The sequence below is a fragment of the Puntigrus tetrazona genome, chromosome 16 (assembly GCF_018831695.1).
Source record: "Puntigrus tetrazona isolate hp1 chromosome 16, ASM1883169v1, whole genome shotgun sequence".
NCBI classification, from domain to species: Eukaryota; Metazoa; Chordata; class Actinopteri; order Cypriniformes; family Cyprinidae; genus Puntigrus; species Puntigrus tetrazona.
This window is the reverse complement of record NC_056714.1, coordinates 220,568-236,209: the sequence shown is the minus strand read 5'-3', so window position 1 is coordinate 236,209 and position 15,642 is coordinate 220,568. Positions and strand designations below refer to the sequence as shown.

The following is a 15,642-nucleotide window of genomic DNA, read 5'->3' as shown; positions in this document are numbered from 1 at the left end:
GAGTTTATTTTTTTAATAATTCTGAAGATGGTTGAATAACCATGTCTACTTAAATTGGTTAACATTTATAGAATTTTATTTATTATTACTTTCAGATTAGGGTTATCTACCATTGTGAGTTTTCTTTCATTGACCAAAGGGTACCAACAATTTTGTCCACGTTGTATATGTTGTATGTTTGATTAATATAAATTAATAATGCAGACCAAGCAGAATATTTTATGAATTGGAGTAATGAGATCTACATCTTAAGTAAAAATGTCAGCGGTATAAGGAATGGATGTTTAGAGGAACTCTGATGGCGTGCCACATGAACAGTTTACCACTTACTATGGTGAGCAAGCAAGCAAGCTTGTTGGCTGCAGAAGGATTAGAGGCCAATCAGCTTGAACAATGTGATTTCTAGCAAATTGCATTAAGGACCTATTATCAACACCATTCATATTAGAACTAGATTAAAAAAACAAAACAAAACAAAAAAAAAAACAATACAAGGGAAGTTATTTGCATAATACTTTAATTAGGATTAAAGACAAAATGTGTTTGACAATCTCAGGGCTGTTTCAAACACCTGTTCTAAATTATCTTCAGAACACATCCTTACATGGGACGCTCTCTGGGACGAGTGACAAACTGCCACCATAGGGGTGGGAGGTCTCCTTCTTTGCGGGCGGAGGCAGGACCTCAGATTTAGGGCCATCAGCAGGGGTTTCGGCTTGCAGCTGCTGGACCTTCAAAAAGAAAAGAGTTCATTTTAGAACATTAAGATTTATTTTATCTTTCAAAAATTTGCCTGATTACCCAGTGCCCATTTACTGGCTTAAATCTGACTTAATTGTTTTCTGATGAAGCTGCTGCCAATGAGTAGTACTTAAAATGTAATGTACTAATAAACATTACACATCCTTTCAGTGCAATTATATTAAAGCATTGTAAAAGTCATGAAATGGATGAAGATTTCTTGATATTTACCCTGCTACAGATGTCAGAACTCAAAACCTTGGTTCTGTGAAAGCCTAAAAACCACTATGGTATTTATTTTTGTTTTTTTGGTATTTATGGTTTCCATAATAATATCTTAGTCTCTTTTACTTGCTTGTTTTCCCAATACAACTTTGCTAACTACTATTTTCTCCTGCAGTGTGTTGGCAGAGCAGTGGGAGACTCATGAAGACAAAAAGCAGTAGTTCGATAAAGTGTTAGCTAAACTTTAAACGCATGTAAATCGCCTTATTTGTTTTATACCAATGCTATCTGTAAGGTATAAATACATTTGAATTTATAAATGGGGGGTGGGTTTATGTAATTTTGTCAGCCTCAGCTAAAGATGATGTGTGGTGCATTGTCCAGGTGCAGCAATTTGTTTGTCTTAAATGAGTTCCAAGCTTTAGCATTCATTTTTGCTAGATTAAATACATTCCAAGCGTACAATTCATTCCAACGACTCGTCATATAATTGCATATTTAACAAGAATTCATATGTTAAAAAAATATTTAGCTCGCTTGATAGAAAGGGCTTACTCAAATCAGAAAGAATGTGAAGGATATGACAGAAAAAGGAAATCCATACAAGGAATTTGTTGGTCCTTCTAGACAATATTTTCAGGTTAAAGCATATGATTTAAACATCAAAAGGCACATCACTTATTTACATGCAATCACTCTCTCGATAATGCATTTAAAAAAATTCTACTTAATCTGTATTTCAAATCAATCTGTACGAGAAATACAGCAATCCATAACTAAAATAACTGCTGAAAACATAGGCTATTGTTATTTTCAAACTAAATCTACACTGCAACTGCACTCAATTATGTTCCCTATCGTCACTTCACTCATACGGCATCTAGGGCTGTCGTCGTAAATGAATTTTTCTTGCAGTAATTTTGAGTGGCTCAAGAGTATGCAGAAATGTACTAAACCTTTGTACAAATCAACATGGTACATGTTTCATTGCTAATATTCAGTAGCCTAAACATGTATGAAGTGAGACGTGAGAAACCTTACGAAAAAAAACAAACATGCAAGTAGAGCGATTGCTGCATTTGTTGCATTATGCAAAAGTTTAGGTATCCCTTGATAACAGATTTTGGTGATTTTTTAAATGAAAACATGTTAACACAGTCTCTCTTGGAAATCGAAAAAATGCACAATATTTTCAGCAAACATTGGTGCATAGTTACTTTTATATCAAATTGAACAAAGATAAAAAAATAAATAAAAACATTCTTGTGGCACGGTGTAAAAGTTTGGGCACCCTACATAATCAGTACTTAGTAACACCTCCTCAGGAAGATATCACAGCCTGCAAATGCTTATAGCCAGCTAAAAGTCTTTCAATTCTTGTGCATGGGATTTTCTCCCATTCTTCCTTGCAAAAGGCTTCTAGTTCTGTAATATTCTTTGGTCATCGTGCATGCACAGCTCTTTTAAGATCTACACAAAAATATTCAATGATGTTTGATAGCCATTTCAAAACCTTCAGCTTAATGCAAGTGATTATGCTGGTGCCTCTATGTCCTGCAGAGACAAACCTCTGCACAAACTTGGATATACCATCATATAGCAGATTTGTTATTATAGAACAGGTTTAACATTTATTGTTATATGCTTGAACTATTTTAGTATGTAGATTTTATTTTAGGCAAGTTGTGATGATTTGAGAGGGCCAAATTCATCAGCTCACTGTCTGCCACAGGTCGATGGTCATGAAAAAAAAAAAAGCCCTCATATTTAATACAAAACAAAAATGTTCTCCATCTCATACTAATAAATTACCAAAGCACCTTTTCGGGTTAAGCAAGCAGTGCTGAGCTAGCACCACCTGCTGGCAAAACTACTAACAGCAGATGCCCATCTTTGATCTGTACTCCATTGCTTTTTCTGCTGCTTAGCGATCTGTCGAATTTGAACCACTGAATTCTCGGAAACAAATGTATCAAGTGAAATAAAATTAACTGACGATTATCATTGGTGTAATTAATAAACAAACCGAAAATTTTGGGAATGGACTTTGTGAGGTGAATATTGATTACTGAATTTTGAACAATGAAGAAGTTTGTAAAAATGTTTACGATTTAAATATTCACTACTTAAAAATACAACCATGTTAAAATGCAGCGCACACAAATGCAAGCCCTGAAAATACAATTCAATGCATTTTGATTTGTGGAATTCAAGGTTTTTTTTTTCAGTCTTTGAGTTGTTGTAATCGTCAGAGTATCTGAATTTTATGGGCAGGGCTCAGTCATGATGTCCATAAGCAGTTCTTGTGGCTCTGTGGCGTTATCTGTGCCCCTGCGAGATGTGTCCAACCACATCATGACTACTTGTCACTCTGTCCAGGTGTGTGTTTGCTATTCAGGTTGAAACAAACTGGCACATACAACTGATGGATAATGGAAGCAGATATTGTCCTTTAGCACTCTTGCACCAAGTTTGTTTGGGTGGAGACCATCCAGCTTAAACAGCTGTCTATATCCCTAGGAAAGATTAAAGTTGTCAATAAAATTGACACCTTTTATGCTGCAGTATCCATGTGTTCATCCCAAGCAACCATGAAAACATGTTAGTGAGTTGGTCTTGCTGTGAGTGGTCCAGGTTGGCTCATGAGCAGGTTGGCTCATAAACCACAGACCTCGCAGGTCAAGAAATTGTCACTTTATTCACGTGGCAGGTTGGGGTGAGTCATCAAAAACAATAAAAAAAAAAAAAATGTATGTTGCATGCAATTCTGTATAACTTAATATTTGGGAATATCTATTTTAATATTAGGTTCTTTTATAAGGTTGCAAAATGAAGGCCTAAGTAGCAATGGAACTTGTGTGATGTCCCCAAATCTTTGGTGTATCGTGACAAGCCACAAAAGCTCCACCATCAGCCAGCCACAACAACATAAACTGAGAAATAAGCGTGGCGATGGAAGACAAGGTGCGGGAGAAACTGAGAAATCGAAAATGAAAAAGAAAAAGGTCTGGCTGCTAGACTGGTTCCCAGAAATAATGGAAGAACTGTTCCATTCCATGCTGATTCGAGGACGGCCAGTACAGTTACCGTTTCATTTTCCACTACGGGCTGATAACGGATTCAATTCAAATGCATCAGTTGTTGCCGTGGTAACATAACTGAAAGCGTACCTGACAGTTCTTAGAGCAGTTTGGCCCAATAGTGGAAAAGCGGCTTTATTTAATGAAGGCAGGGTGGGGTGCGAAAATATACAGTAGTGCGAGGCAGGCAAAATTATTTCATAAAAATGGGACTCATGGGTTGAAAAAAAAAAAACCTGACCCGCGCATCACTGATGAACAACTGAACTTCAAGTTCTGACTGCTCTTTCCAAATATAATTTTTCCCCATGTGGATGATGATTCGATTTCAATGTTCTGTTAATGATCTTTCTAAAAATAGAGTAACCAGTTATCAAAGACCTTGCCTCGGTTTCGCGCAAAACTAAATGGCACTGTCTGCTAGAGCTAGCGCACCTTTCAGTAGCGACGTTCGTAGCTGCTGGCCCATCTGATACATGCTCAATCACATTTGGGGATTCCTCACCCACTTTCATTAACATCTTACTCCCTGTTTTTGCCATCATTTAGTGTGTCCATCAGTTTCGTCATGTTCCTACAGTTGGTATAATCGGATTAGATTCACTAGATATACAGGACTCACTAGTTGTATGGTGAGAGGATCCATGATGATAATAATCTGCTGTGTGTTCTGGCTGTTTTGGATGACAAGCAAGTTACATTGTTTCAAAAACCACAATCACAAATACAAATCACAACAGTTTTTGAACAGAGAAAACTGAATAAAACGAAATATGTAGGACTGTAAACAACATATATTTCTAAATATTTAAAAAATTGCAAAACAAGAGCTTGTCCATCAGCCCATTTTTCTTTTAAGTTCATAAAAAGGATATTATGGCAAATTAAGCGGCATACTGCTTGTTGTTTTCTTTATTTTGCATTTGCTCTCATAGAAGATAAAAATAAATTGCAGTGATCACACAGGCACCTCAAGCACATGCAACATATTTCATAACCTGTCATTATCAAAATAAAATGTAAAAGAAACAAAAAATGTGTTATACTCCTTAATTTAAAGTCCGTGCAATCTGCGCCGTTCAGTGTAAGCACCATCTCACTGCACTTTTAAATTATATTTTAGAAAGCAACTAAAATAGTCTAGCACAAATAGGCGGAGCTGTCGACTATATAAGTGCCCGTTTCGAATGGGAGTCAGATGCCTTCTCCTTCAGCAATAATGAATATCTTTCACAGAAACCTGACTAAGAAGCCGCTAGCTGTAGAAAAAGCTTCTACAGTGGACCATGCCATGTTTCCACTGCTGCCATCCGACCAAAGAGCATTTTTTCTTGAGCAAATTTCCTACCTGCTGTTGTTTCAGATCCCCCCTTAACCATAACTGTGCCTATAATAATTTTCTGATATGTGCAGCACAGCTGAATCAAGAATCACTGTCCATTGCCTAAATTATAAATCTCAGAACATGACTGCTTTTTTCCATTACAGTTGCATTATAATGTTGTATTCAGGCCTAGAGTGTTAAGTGCAACAGGTGTGCACGTTGATTTCAAGGCGAGTTAAAGGACATACAAACAGATTTCTGTTGTACTTCATCAAGGACAAATTAGGTGATTTAGGTCATTTAACCTCTCATGAGTGTGATGGAAGCTCCTCTTCAACAAGGTCTCGTTCAGACATGATCATGCATACCTCTTTTTCCCAGCTCTGAACCCGCAGCTTTTTCCACTGCTCCCTCTTAGCAAAGTAATCAGGGTACATGGCTTTCTCTGAGGGATGCCAGTGATCCAGACACCATTCAGGAATCTAGAAAAGCAGAAATGTGAGTGTAAAATCAATTAATAACTAAAACATTACAAATCGTACAGAATTTTTTTTTTTACTTTTCTTTAATTAGGTTCATTAGCTCCACCCAACTGGTTGTCAACAAATTTGGTCCAAATAATGCCTAAACTGCCAAAAAAAAAAGAAAGAAAAAAAGAAAATAAAGAAGAATTCACTGATTGCAATGGATTATGATTTTGTCTGTGTGTGTGACCTGCTGATACAGATTTTTATTCCAAATTTAACACTTTCTAACAACTATAATTGGCAGTATAAATCATTATACAGATTTTAAATACAGATTACTCACAAAGCCCTGAATGGTTTAGCACCTCTGTACTTGAGTGAGCTCTTACTGCATTATAGTCCCCCACGTTTGCTGCGTTCTCAAAACTCTGGTCATTTAATACCTAAAATATTGACTGCAGGAACAATAATATGCTTCTAATATTCAAATCTGTTTAATTATTGTTAAACTGAATTAATTAGATCTGGCTGGAAGCTGGAACACTTCCCATAAAACACGAGTGTACTTGTTACATCATAAGAAGAATGGCATCTATGCTAATATTAGTCGATTTCTTTTTATTCCGAGGTCACCGTAGCCATCCGGATCCAGTCCGTATCCAAATAAGATGGTGGATCATCACCTAGAAATGGCGTCTACAGCCCTGATTGTCACCAGAAACTTGTTATCGAGACAGCCATCAGGACAAGACGAAAGGAAATGAGATGAGACCTTTTCACAATCTGACTTGACTTTGCTGTAGTTGGAATTGAACTGTAGAACTGGCCCCCTGAGCAGTTCAAGTCGAAGATAATGAGGTTTGAGTTCAAAGATCAAGTCGAAGATATTGTGGTTTTGGTTCCTTGCCACTGTCGCCTCTGGCTTGTTTAGTTAGGGACACTTAATATTTAGTGATTCTAGCAATTATCATTGATTTGATGACACAGACCGTCTCTACATTTAATAAAATCTGTACTGTTAAAAGCGCTATATAAAAAAAAAAAAAAAGTGATTTAATAATAGCTGGACATTAAGCTATCAACTAATCAAGCCAGAGACAACAGCGGCAAGGAACCCAAACTCCATTGGTGACAGAATGGAGGAGGGAAAAAAAAAAAAAAAAACTTTGGGAGAAATCAGGCACAGATTTTTTTTATTTACACTTTTTTTATTTTATTTATATAACGCTATCTTTGACTTGATCTTTGAACTCAAACCCCATTATCTTCGACTTAATTGCATAGATACAATTTAAACTACTGATACTTTTTTTTATACTTTTGATACATTTCATCAGTAAAGTCGGTTCCATGATTAGCGGTAAATCACCAACACATGCTTTTAAATAGAGCGGCAGTCATAGATCACTTACAAGCTATGCAATATCAAGTCGCTTGATAATAACTGCGATATTCCATAGCTTGTCAGTGATCTACTGAACAAATAATTTTTACTAAAAGTTTGTTTTGCTATACTGATGCAAAAAAAATTACATTTATAGGAGTACTGAACAAACTCAAAATGCTAAAACTAAAAGCATTGAGAACACAAATTACTTTACAAAGAAGTATTATTTTTCATATATTAACTATAATTTATAGTAAATTTTCAATATTTTAGTTTAAAATATCACTAGTCTCCCACCATGATTCTTAAAAACAACTGAACAAAATATTATTTAATTTACTAGAGTTTCTAAAAAAAGAAATTGTATAGGGATGTCACAATATTAGATTTTTCACATCCCGGTTACTGTGGCTAAAAGAATTCACAATATTGATATATTGCAATATCTATAAAAACCTTTGAGGGAAAAACTTTAGCAGTCAAATATTTTTTTTTATTTAGTTAAATTAAGTTATAAAGTAAATATAAAAACAAAACCGCCATTAACAGGTAATTACAACTTACTCTCTGCAAAGGGCCTAAACTGCGTGTGATGGGCACAAAAGGTGGGTAAAACATTGCTAGTCCTGCCCTCCTTTGCACTGACCATAGCCCGACAGATTCTGCAGACTGGCAGCGGTTCTCAATTCCAGTCCTCGCGCACCCACATACACATTTTGTATGTTTCTCTCATCGCTTCAAACGTTTGTTCTATTCAAACGTAAGTGCCCTGAAAAGTGGAAATCAGGATATTCTGCCATAATTCCAGTTCAAAGTGAATGCATACGTATTATTTAAAGGGCACTGAAGTATGCGAGACATGAATTTAAATGGAGGTATATGATGTCACACTCGCTCATGTGAAGACGTTGTGCAGCGCAAAATCCATTAATTATTGTATAGACCTAACTGCTCTCTTTCAGCAGTAGTGTGGGCACAGATGTGAACATCACAGTGGATTAGAGCTTTAATACAAATCTATAGATTAATCTGATCTGCTGATATGATTTAACTATACAACAGTATGGACACGCAGCAGCCCTCCTGCTGGGTCTCTGAAATTTAATCACAGCTAGAGGGATCAGCAGTTACCTTTTAATAAATATAAATAAAATCACGAAAGATTGGAGTCAGATAAAATTATGTATCAGGTCAGTACTATAATTGGAAATACAAAAGATTAATAAATATTAGTGATTTTTAATGAGACGCAAAGAAAAGACCGAACACGCATTGACCTTCGACCAGGGCCTCTGGATTCCGTTCTGCAGGAAAAGGGGGACCCTTACAAAGGTATTTCAAACACTAGACTGATGTTGTGGAGTGGAGTGGTGTCCTCTTTTGTTCGAGCTTTCAAGACATGACAGGTTTTATTTGCATGTTAATTACAGCACTCTAATAGATAAAAAGATGAGGATACTCTGTGTGTATATGACAGTTTCTGCCAATATCCTTCACACTAACTTCACACACCCATTGAGACCATCATTCTACAGTCCACAATCAACAACCTGATCAACCATATTGCTCTCTGTGAGGCAAATGGTGGTCACACCAGATACTGACTGGTATGCTGAATGAATGAAAACTGCACATTTTAGAGTGGCCTTTTATTCTGGCCACCCTAAAGAACACACGTGCAATAATCACTGTCTAACTAGCATCTAACGCCTGTGAGGTGATGATTATCTTGGCAAAAATGTTCTCACTAACACAAGATTTATACACATTTGTAAACAATATTTGGGAGAAATAGGTCTTTTTGTACATAGAAGAAGCCTTAGATATTTGAGTTCAGCTCATAAAAATGAGGAAAAAACAAAAGTGTTGCATTTATCATTTTAAATCATTTGATACTGTTCAGTGCTTTGACAGTGCTTATTGTTAAAAGTGCAAATAGATATTTAGAAATAAGGTTAATAGAGTAGTTTCTGGAGCGCTAACAGGTGTCTCTTTGTGAGAGTCAAAGATAGTTGAATGGGCGTTCAAATATCATGCGATTTAAAAGTCTAAACAACATCCATTTGACTTTGTCACTTACTTTGTAGCACTCATATCTTTCATAGGATGTTCCTCCAGGTGAGTCTGGGAACACGTAGGGTTGCGGGTGCTGATTGTCCCAGAATTCCTCCTCACCTGCCTTCAGCATCATGGTGGCCTTCATCATGTCCTTCTCATGCTTGTTCTCATCAAAGCGTGCTCGCAGCAAACATGCATAGAAGCGGTATTTATCCCTGGAATAGTCAATTAACTTCTTGTCAATGGTATGGTTAAGATTAATGAGACAAAACCTAACACAGATATAATCTTGGATGATTCATTATTATCATTGTTAGGTCAATGAAACAAAATAAAGTATTGTATTGAAAAAATATTAGATTCTACTGCCCTTCTTGCATTATTTTGTACTATTGCTTACAAAATGCCTTAGGTACACCAGGGTGTTCATCATTTGGATAAAAGGAAAAAAAAACTAAACAAAAGCACCACATAAGCGCGCACACACAAACATACACACAATAGTTTTTTTCAGTAGCACAAGTACTGATGGGGGCAGACAAGAGCACACGCCTGGCAGAGAAGTAAAAAAAAAAAAAGAAAAGAAAGAAATAATGTAGTGCTATTATGCACCTGCTAACTTGAACTGTTTTTAGTCTAGTATTTAACTTACATTTTGCAGACATTAAATATCAAACATACAGTAGTGGTTTCTAACAGGTTCTTTCATTTGATTGCGCCACTTTTCCAAAGTTTCCTCTTTAAACACAGGTGCATTTGACTGTTGCGCTTGCATCTATTGCAGTATCTCATACATTAAAAAGCATTTTAAAAACCCAACGCTCAAGTTAAGAGACATTCAACTCCCACTGTCTTGCATGTTTTTCTATTCCTCTGCCTGCTTCACATCTTTATCAACACAAAAGAGCATTCTGTGTGAACGGCGCCTTGCAACGTCAATCACGTGCGTGAATTGTGAGCGGTTAATCAAGTGCATCCACATCCGTATCGTTGTTTTTTCTTTACCGTTATCACAGCACATTGTCAAAATGTCTAATTCTGATGTTTGGTAATAATTATATGCAAAATCTCGATTTAAAAATTTTTTTTTAAAAGTTGAGTAAAGTCTTCAGATTAAAGCTGACACATTTCACTAAACGCAGTATGGTCACAGACTCCAACTGTTTAGCTTTAGACTTTGGTCCTATCCAGTCTGAGGTAATCAAACATGTTTTCAGGCGATTTTAAGAACACATTTATCATGCGACTCCTAGCAACAAGTTTCATGTTTTTGCATGAGTCTGTTGTGATCAGAATGACTTTAAAGTACGGTAGAGTATGATTCTCAATTGTGTAGCATATGATAAGACTTTTTCATAGAGACTTTTTCACCATTTACAGTTGCCTAGTGTTCTGAAAAAAATCTATACAAGATTTAAATGTCATGTAGTGTATAAAGTTGTCAATCGTTCTTTTTATTTTCTCTCAACATCCACTCTGTCTATCTGACGAGCCTAGGCTACTCACTTCTCTCTGACTGCAGCACACACATTTTCAAACATATACACACTTACAGGAATATCTGGACCACAACCCACCAGAGATGGGGGCCACTATCTCTGACTGGTTTAGACCATGATATGTGCCTAATTTGTGAAATAGTGTTTAACCACAGGGAGACTTTCAGAGTCACAGAGACTTTTATTTCCCTAGAATGTCTGATCGCATTTGTGCAACCATAGATTTAATTTTTTGTCGCACCATTGAGAAATTAGGTCACACTCTAAAGTCCTGATAGTAAAAGTAGGCTATAGTGTGTTTTTGGCCATTTTATTACCAGTTATAGCCTATAACAGTTCAATTAACATGTTTAAACTATGGTTAGTGTAGTAACATTTAATTTTTCTTTTATCATGGTTTACCTTGTTTTGTGGTTTTATAATCACGGTTAATTTTCATAAGGGATATTTTCACACTATTTTATATATAGGCTTATTTAACATTCATCAATGTTAAAATTCTTTTTAATATCAGTAAAAAACTATGACAGACTTATACATTAGTCTTAATCCCTTTATTAAAATTAAGCAAAAACAAGGAAAAGTTTACTTTTAGAAGCCATCATTTAATGACATTAGGCTTGTAGTCTAATGCCAGAGGACTCAATTGAATAACAAAAAGTGTCAGGAACGACACCTCAAAGATACTGTACCCAATACAACTCAGTTTTTCAACATATCTTGTTCTGTAGAAATTAGTTTTATTATTTTATTTTTATTTAAACAATTCTGAGTCAACACCCTGCGTTTCCAATGAGGCAACACCAACTCCGCCCACACAGCTATGATGTGACACCGACCAAGTCAGTTAGTAAAGGACTACTTGTTTCTTTTATTACAGCCCATGATAATTAACATATTACAAAAACAATTAAGCTAAGAGAAAGTTATCCCACTCCTATAACGTCTATGTCTACTTCCATCATCGCCGCTTGACTACAGCCTCACTCGCTTTATTTTTGAATGTGATTTTTTCTCATATAAAGGTCTGAACACACTGCACTTTTGCTCCATTGACTTACATTCATACGCATGCGAAAGTGACAGACTGGAAACCCAAGCTTCTGCTGCATTCCAAAGTTTAAGTTTGATGAACTCTGACCTCCGAATTAAAAGTTTAAGGTTTGGCACCTTGGCTGCGGCATGCTCTGTACTCAAGTATTCAAGCTAACAACATGGAACGAGCCAGAAGAACATATGTCATTTGGAGATATTTTGCAGCAGATACTGTAGACCAGTATTTCTCAACTGGTGGTTCATTGAATGAATGGCCAAACAAATGTCATGATTAACAAAAAACTTCATTTTTAAGTTTTCTGATGCAAGAATTTAAAGCATGTGCATGAAAGCTTTAGACACTTCTGACAGATGCAGTTCAATTAAAGACAGACTGTGAGAAAAAAAACGCACTGTCCCAATTTAGTATCCGTGGTCAGGTGAGATGAAAGTCAGTATCAGTATTCAGTTAGTCAGAAAAATTAACTATACTGTCATGCCAGGTCTTACTGTGTTTGTAGCGCACCGCGCTATACATCATTTCACTAAAGCCTTGTTTATACACTCCCCTCCGCTGACTGTAAACTCCGCAAACAGACAAGGTGTTTATACTTGTCGAGCTTGCCGTTGTACTATTGTTTGTGCAGAATCTACAAGCCTGCAACAAGTAAATTAAAACTACAGTGCCAATAAATCACAAATGGTACTCCGTTGTTAGGTGGCTCAAACCAGCTTAATAACAAAGGGCAGGATGCATTTCCAGTTAGTCTATTACATTTGACACTAAACTGATTATAAATTACCGTAACTAGAAATGGACATGTTTGTTTTCTGTGTGCAATATTTACATTGTGTGTGGGTGTGTAATGTGTTTTTATGAGGACAGACAACGTAACATTGCTTTTTAAATAAAAAAGTTGACTTTGAAATAACACAACCAATTGAGTTATATTCATGTATTCAATTTGTTAAAGATTTACAATTTAAAATGCTAAAATATTCAAATTAATTGACCCTTTATCAATATAAACATCATCAATGCAGGCAAGATGGTGGGCAAACAGCAACTGTGCTGCATCTCTGCTGCCCATCCCAGGGGAAAGTGGCACTGAGTGGGCATCGATTTTTACATCAATGTTTAAAAATTCCCATTCAAAGCTCTGTCACAGGGATGCATACAGTGTATTAGGTAATTCTGCACTAACAAAATTTTATTTTAGTACCAGATCGTACTCCGTGTCAGACAATAGTCTCAGATATCGGAAGCAAAAAATGCAGATCAGAGCATCCCTAGCAGTATGTTAGTTTATATCGTTGCCATCTTATACACAAGGAAATCGTTGAGAAATATTTCCTACATTTTTACAAAATTACTACACTCTGTTTCTTTTGTACGATTTGAACTACGTAAGAAGGCTTTTATGTAATAAATTAAATTAAATTGTTAGATCATTTTAATATACTTATTTGACAAAAAAACGTTGACTGTTATATGTAACCTGTTTTAAGTGATTTTAGTTTGATTGTGTTGTGTGATCTTTGTTGAAACTGATTGTTCTGCTGCCCATTTGGCCAGGACACTACTGTGAAAGCACCTCCATTTTTGCCAGACAAAAGAAGGAAAACAAATCTAACCGTGGACAAACTGACATTCACCTGATGCGATTTCGCACGTCAGAGTTACGTAAACCTAGGAACGCAGCGGCATGTGCAATTTTGACCGGAAACCCAAACTTCTGCGGCAGTCTCTTTCACATGCATACGAACAGAAGTCAATGGAGAAAAAGTACAGTATGACCGTAGCTTACGGAGGAGGAGGGTCGGAACATCAAGCTGTAGCACACACTATTATTGCAATGGTTGGCTATCGCGAGCAGAGTGTCATTCAATGCATTGGAGAATATGGTGAATATAAATAAAAATACGAAGTTGCCTAACATGATACGAACATGAGATTTTCTAAATAACCAACCTTTTTTTCAGATTTCCTAATAAGCAAGGTTGCATTTTTGGACCTTTCGATTGCCAATAGCTAGTTACGCTTCTTGCGGTTTCCCTTCATTGCACGTTACACTAACTCCGTATTACAAAATTTAACCCATTCAATTCAGGAAAAATCTGATCAAAGATGACCACCAAATAAATGCACCCCAGCGTATTTTAATGACAGTTAACACAGACGCAATGTCCATGACACGACATGTAACGTTAGCAGTAGCTCATTTTAGTATGTGCTATAGGCTATGCAGGAGTTAGCAAGACAGGCCAAGATCGATTCACTGCCAATAAATGCACATACAACCATATAAAACTACTATTATAATTTAGCAACTGGATTTACCTGAAAATACACCATGACTCGATGTGTCTAAGTGATTTCTTGTAAAGTCGCAGGACCTTCTGATGGTGAGTCAAGTAGGCAGCCGCCATCTTTCCCTCTGAGTCACTTCTGCTTGCACGTTCGGAAACTTCCGAATCTTTTGTTTTGAATCAATGTTTCGGACGGATTTAAATTTGTGAATCAGTATTAAGTGTATGTGTTTACACACACACAAAAAAAATTGTCCTAATTTTATGCATTTGAATTGCTATAGTAGTAGTAGTAGTAGTAGTAGTAGTAGTAGTAGTAGTATTGATAATAATAAACAACAGCAAAGTAAAGGTCGAACATGAAACAGTCAAGAAACAAGATTTCGGAACTAAAAAGGCATAGTTTATTATTAATTAGATTTTATTTAAATTATATTAATAAAAAAATGCATTCAAACTTATTAGAAGCTGTGGGGACAACGAATTGTTAAAATTGTTATGGCCATTTGTGGAATAAGTAAATTCTTTAAAAATGTTGAAGCAAATTTGATATACTGAAAAACTACGTCGTGTGTGCTGTTTGGTTTATATATCCTGGTGGCGATTTAAATACAAACTCATTGGGACTCGTGGACTCTTTTGTGTTCTCGTTAAATTTGCACTTCAACCTGCAGATGTCCTCAGCGTACAGAGATTCAAAATATTGAATCATTTAAAGCAATCAGTTCAGTTGATTCTACGTTTCAAGAGTCGAGAGGAGTCCACGAAAGTCACCTTCACATTGGTGCCTTCCATTTTTATTTTTGCTCCTCTCTCACTAGTTTCCTTTTTATGCACTGTTATTCAGGTCTATAAAACCTACAAAATGTAATTGAGTCAAACTGTTGTGCAGTTAGGGTAAGTTCATAGGCATAATAAATACATAACTGCCTGATTTGTGTGTGTGTGTAATATGTATATATATATTTATATATATATTTATAATATATATATATATATATATATATATATATATATATATATATATATATATATATATATATATTTTTTTTTTTTTTTTTTTTTTTTTTTTTTTTCAAATCTCCTGCTCCTTCTACTTTATTTTGTTTATCCTCAGGTTAGGTAAAATAAGTTATAAGTTGAGTCTATCCTATCTCTCATACGTATTTAATCATACTCACAAGACAGATCACAGAAGACTTCTCCGTGGTCTGTTCTGCTCAGGTCTAAAAATCTGAGTCTTTTAGCAGGCAAGCGTATTGATTATAATAAGATATAGTTTTATTATATATAGGTTAAATACATTACAAATAAAATACTAATATAAAATAGAAATAAAAACAATGTTGTGTAATCTCACGAGCTCGGTCATTCGGAGGCATCGTTGTGAGGCTGTCTGGCATTGGAAAACGCGTGTAGCAGAGTGCAACTTTAACTTCTGGCTCACTTCTAAGTGCAGCCCTCCTTTATAGGCTACAAGTGCAAGTCAACACTTTTGTTAAAGTAAATAAAAAAA

General features: G+C 35.8%; 1 protein-coding gene across 1 annotated transcript; it reads right to left on the bottom strand.

Annotated features, from left to right (window-relative positions):
- Nucleotides 1–500: 500 nt before the first annotated feature.
- LOC122361047 (NADH dehydrogenase [ubiquinone] 1 beta subcomplex subunit 9-like) lies at nucleotides 501–14,282 on the bottom strand. The gene is given in 5 exon segments (XM_043261986.1): nucleotides 501–671; nucleotides 674–731; nucleotides 5,739–5,852; nucleotides 9,305–9,497; nucleotides 14,158–14,282. Coding segments are annotated over 5 exon segments (525 nt in total). The 5' UTR covers nucleotides 14,247–14,282; the 3' UTR covers nucleotides 501–600.
- Between the last annotated feature and the right edge of the window lie 1,360 nt (nucleotides 14,283–15,642).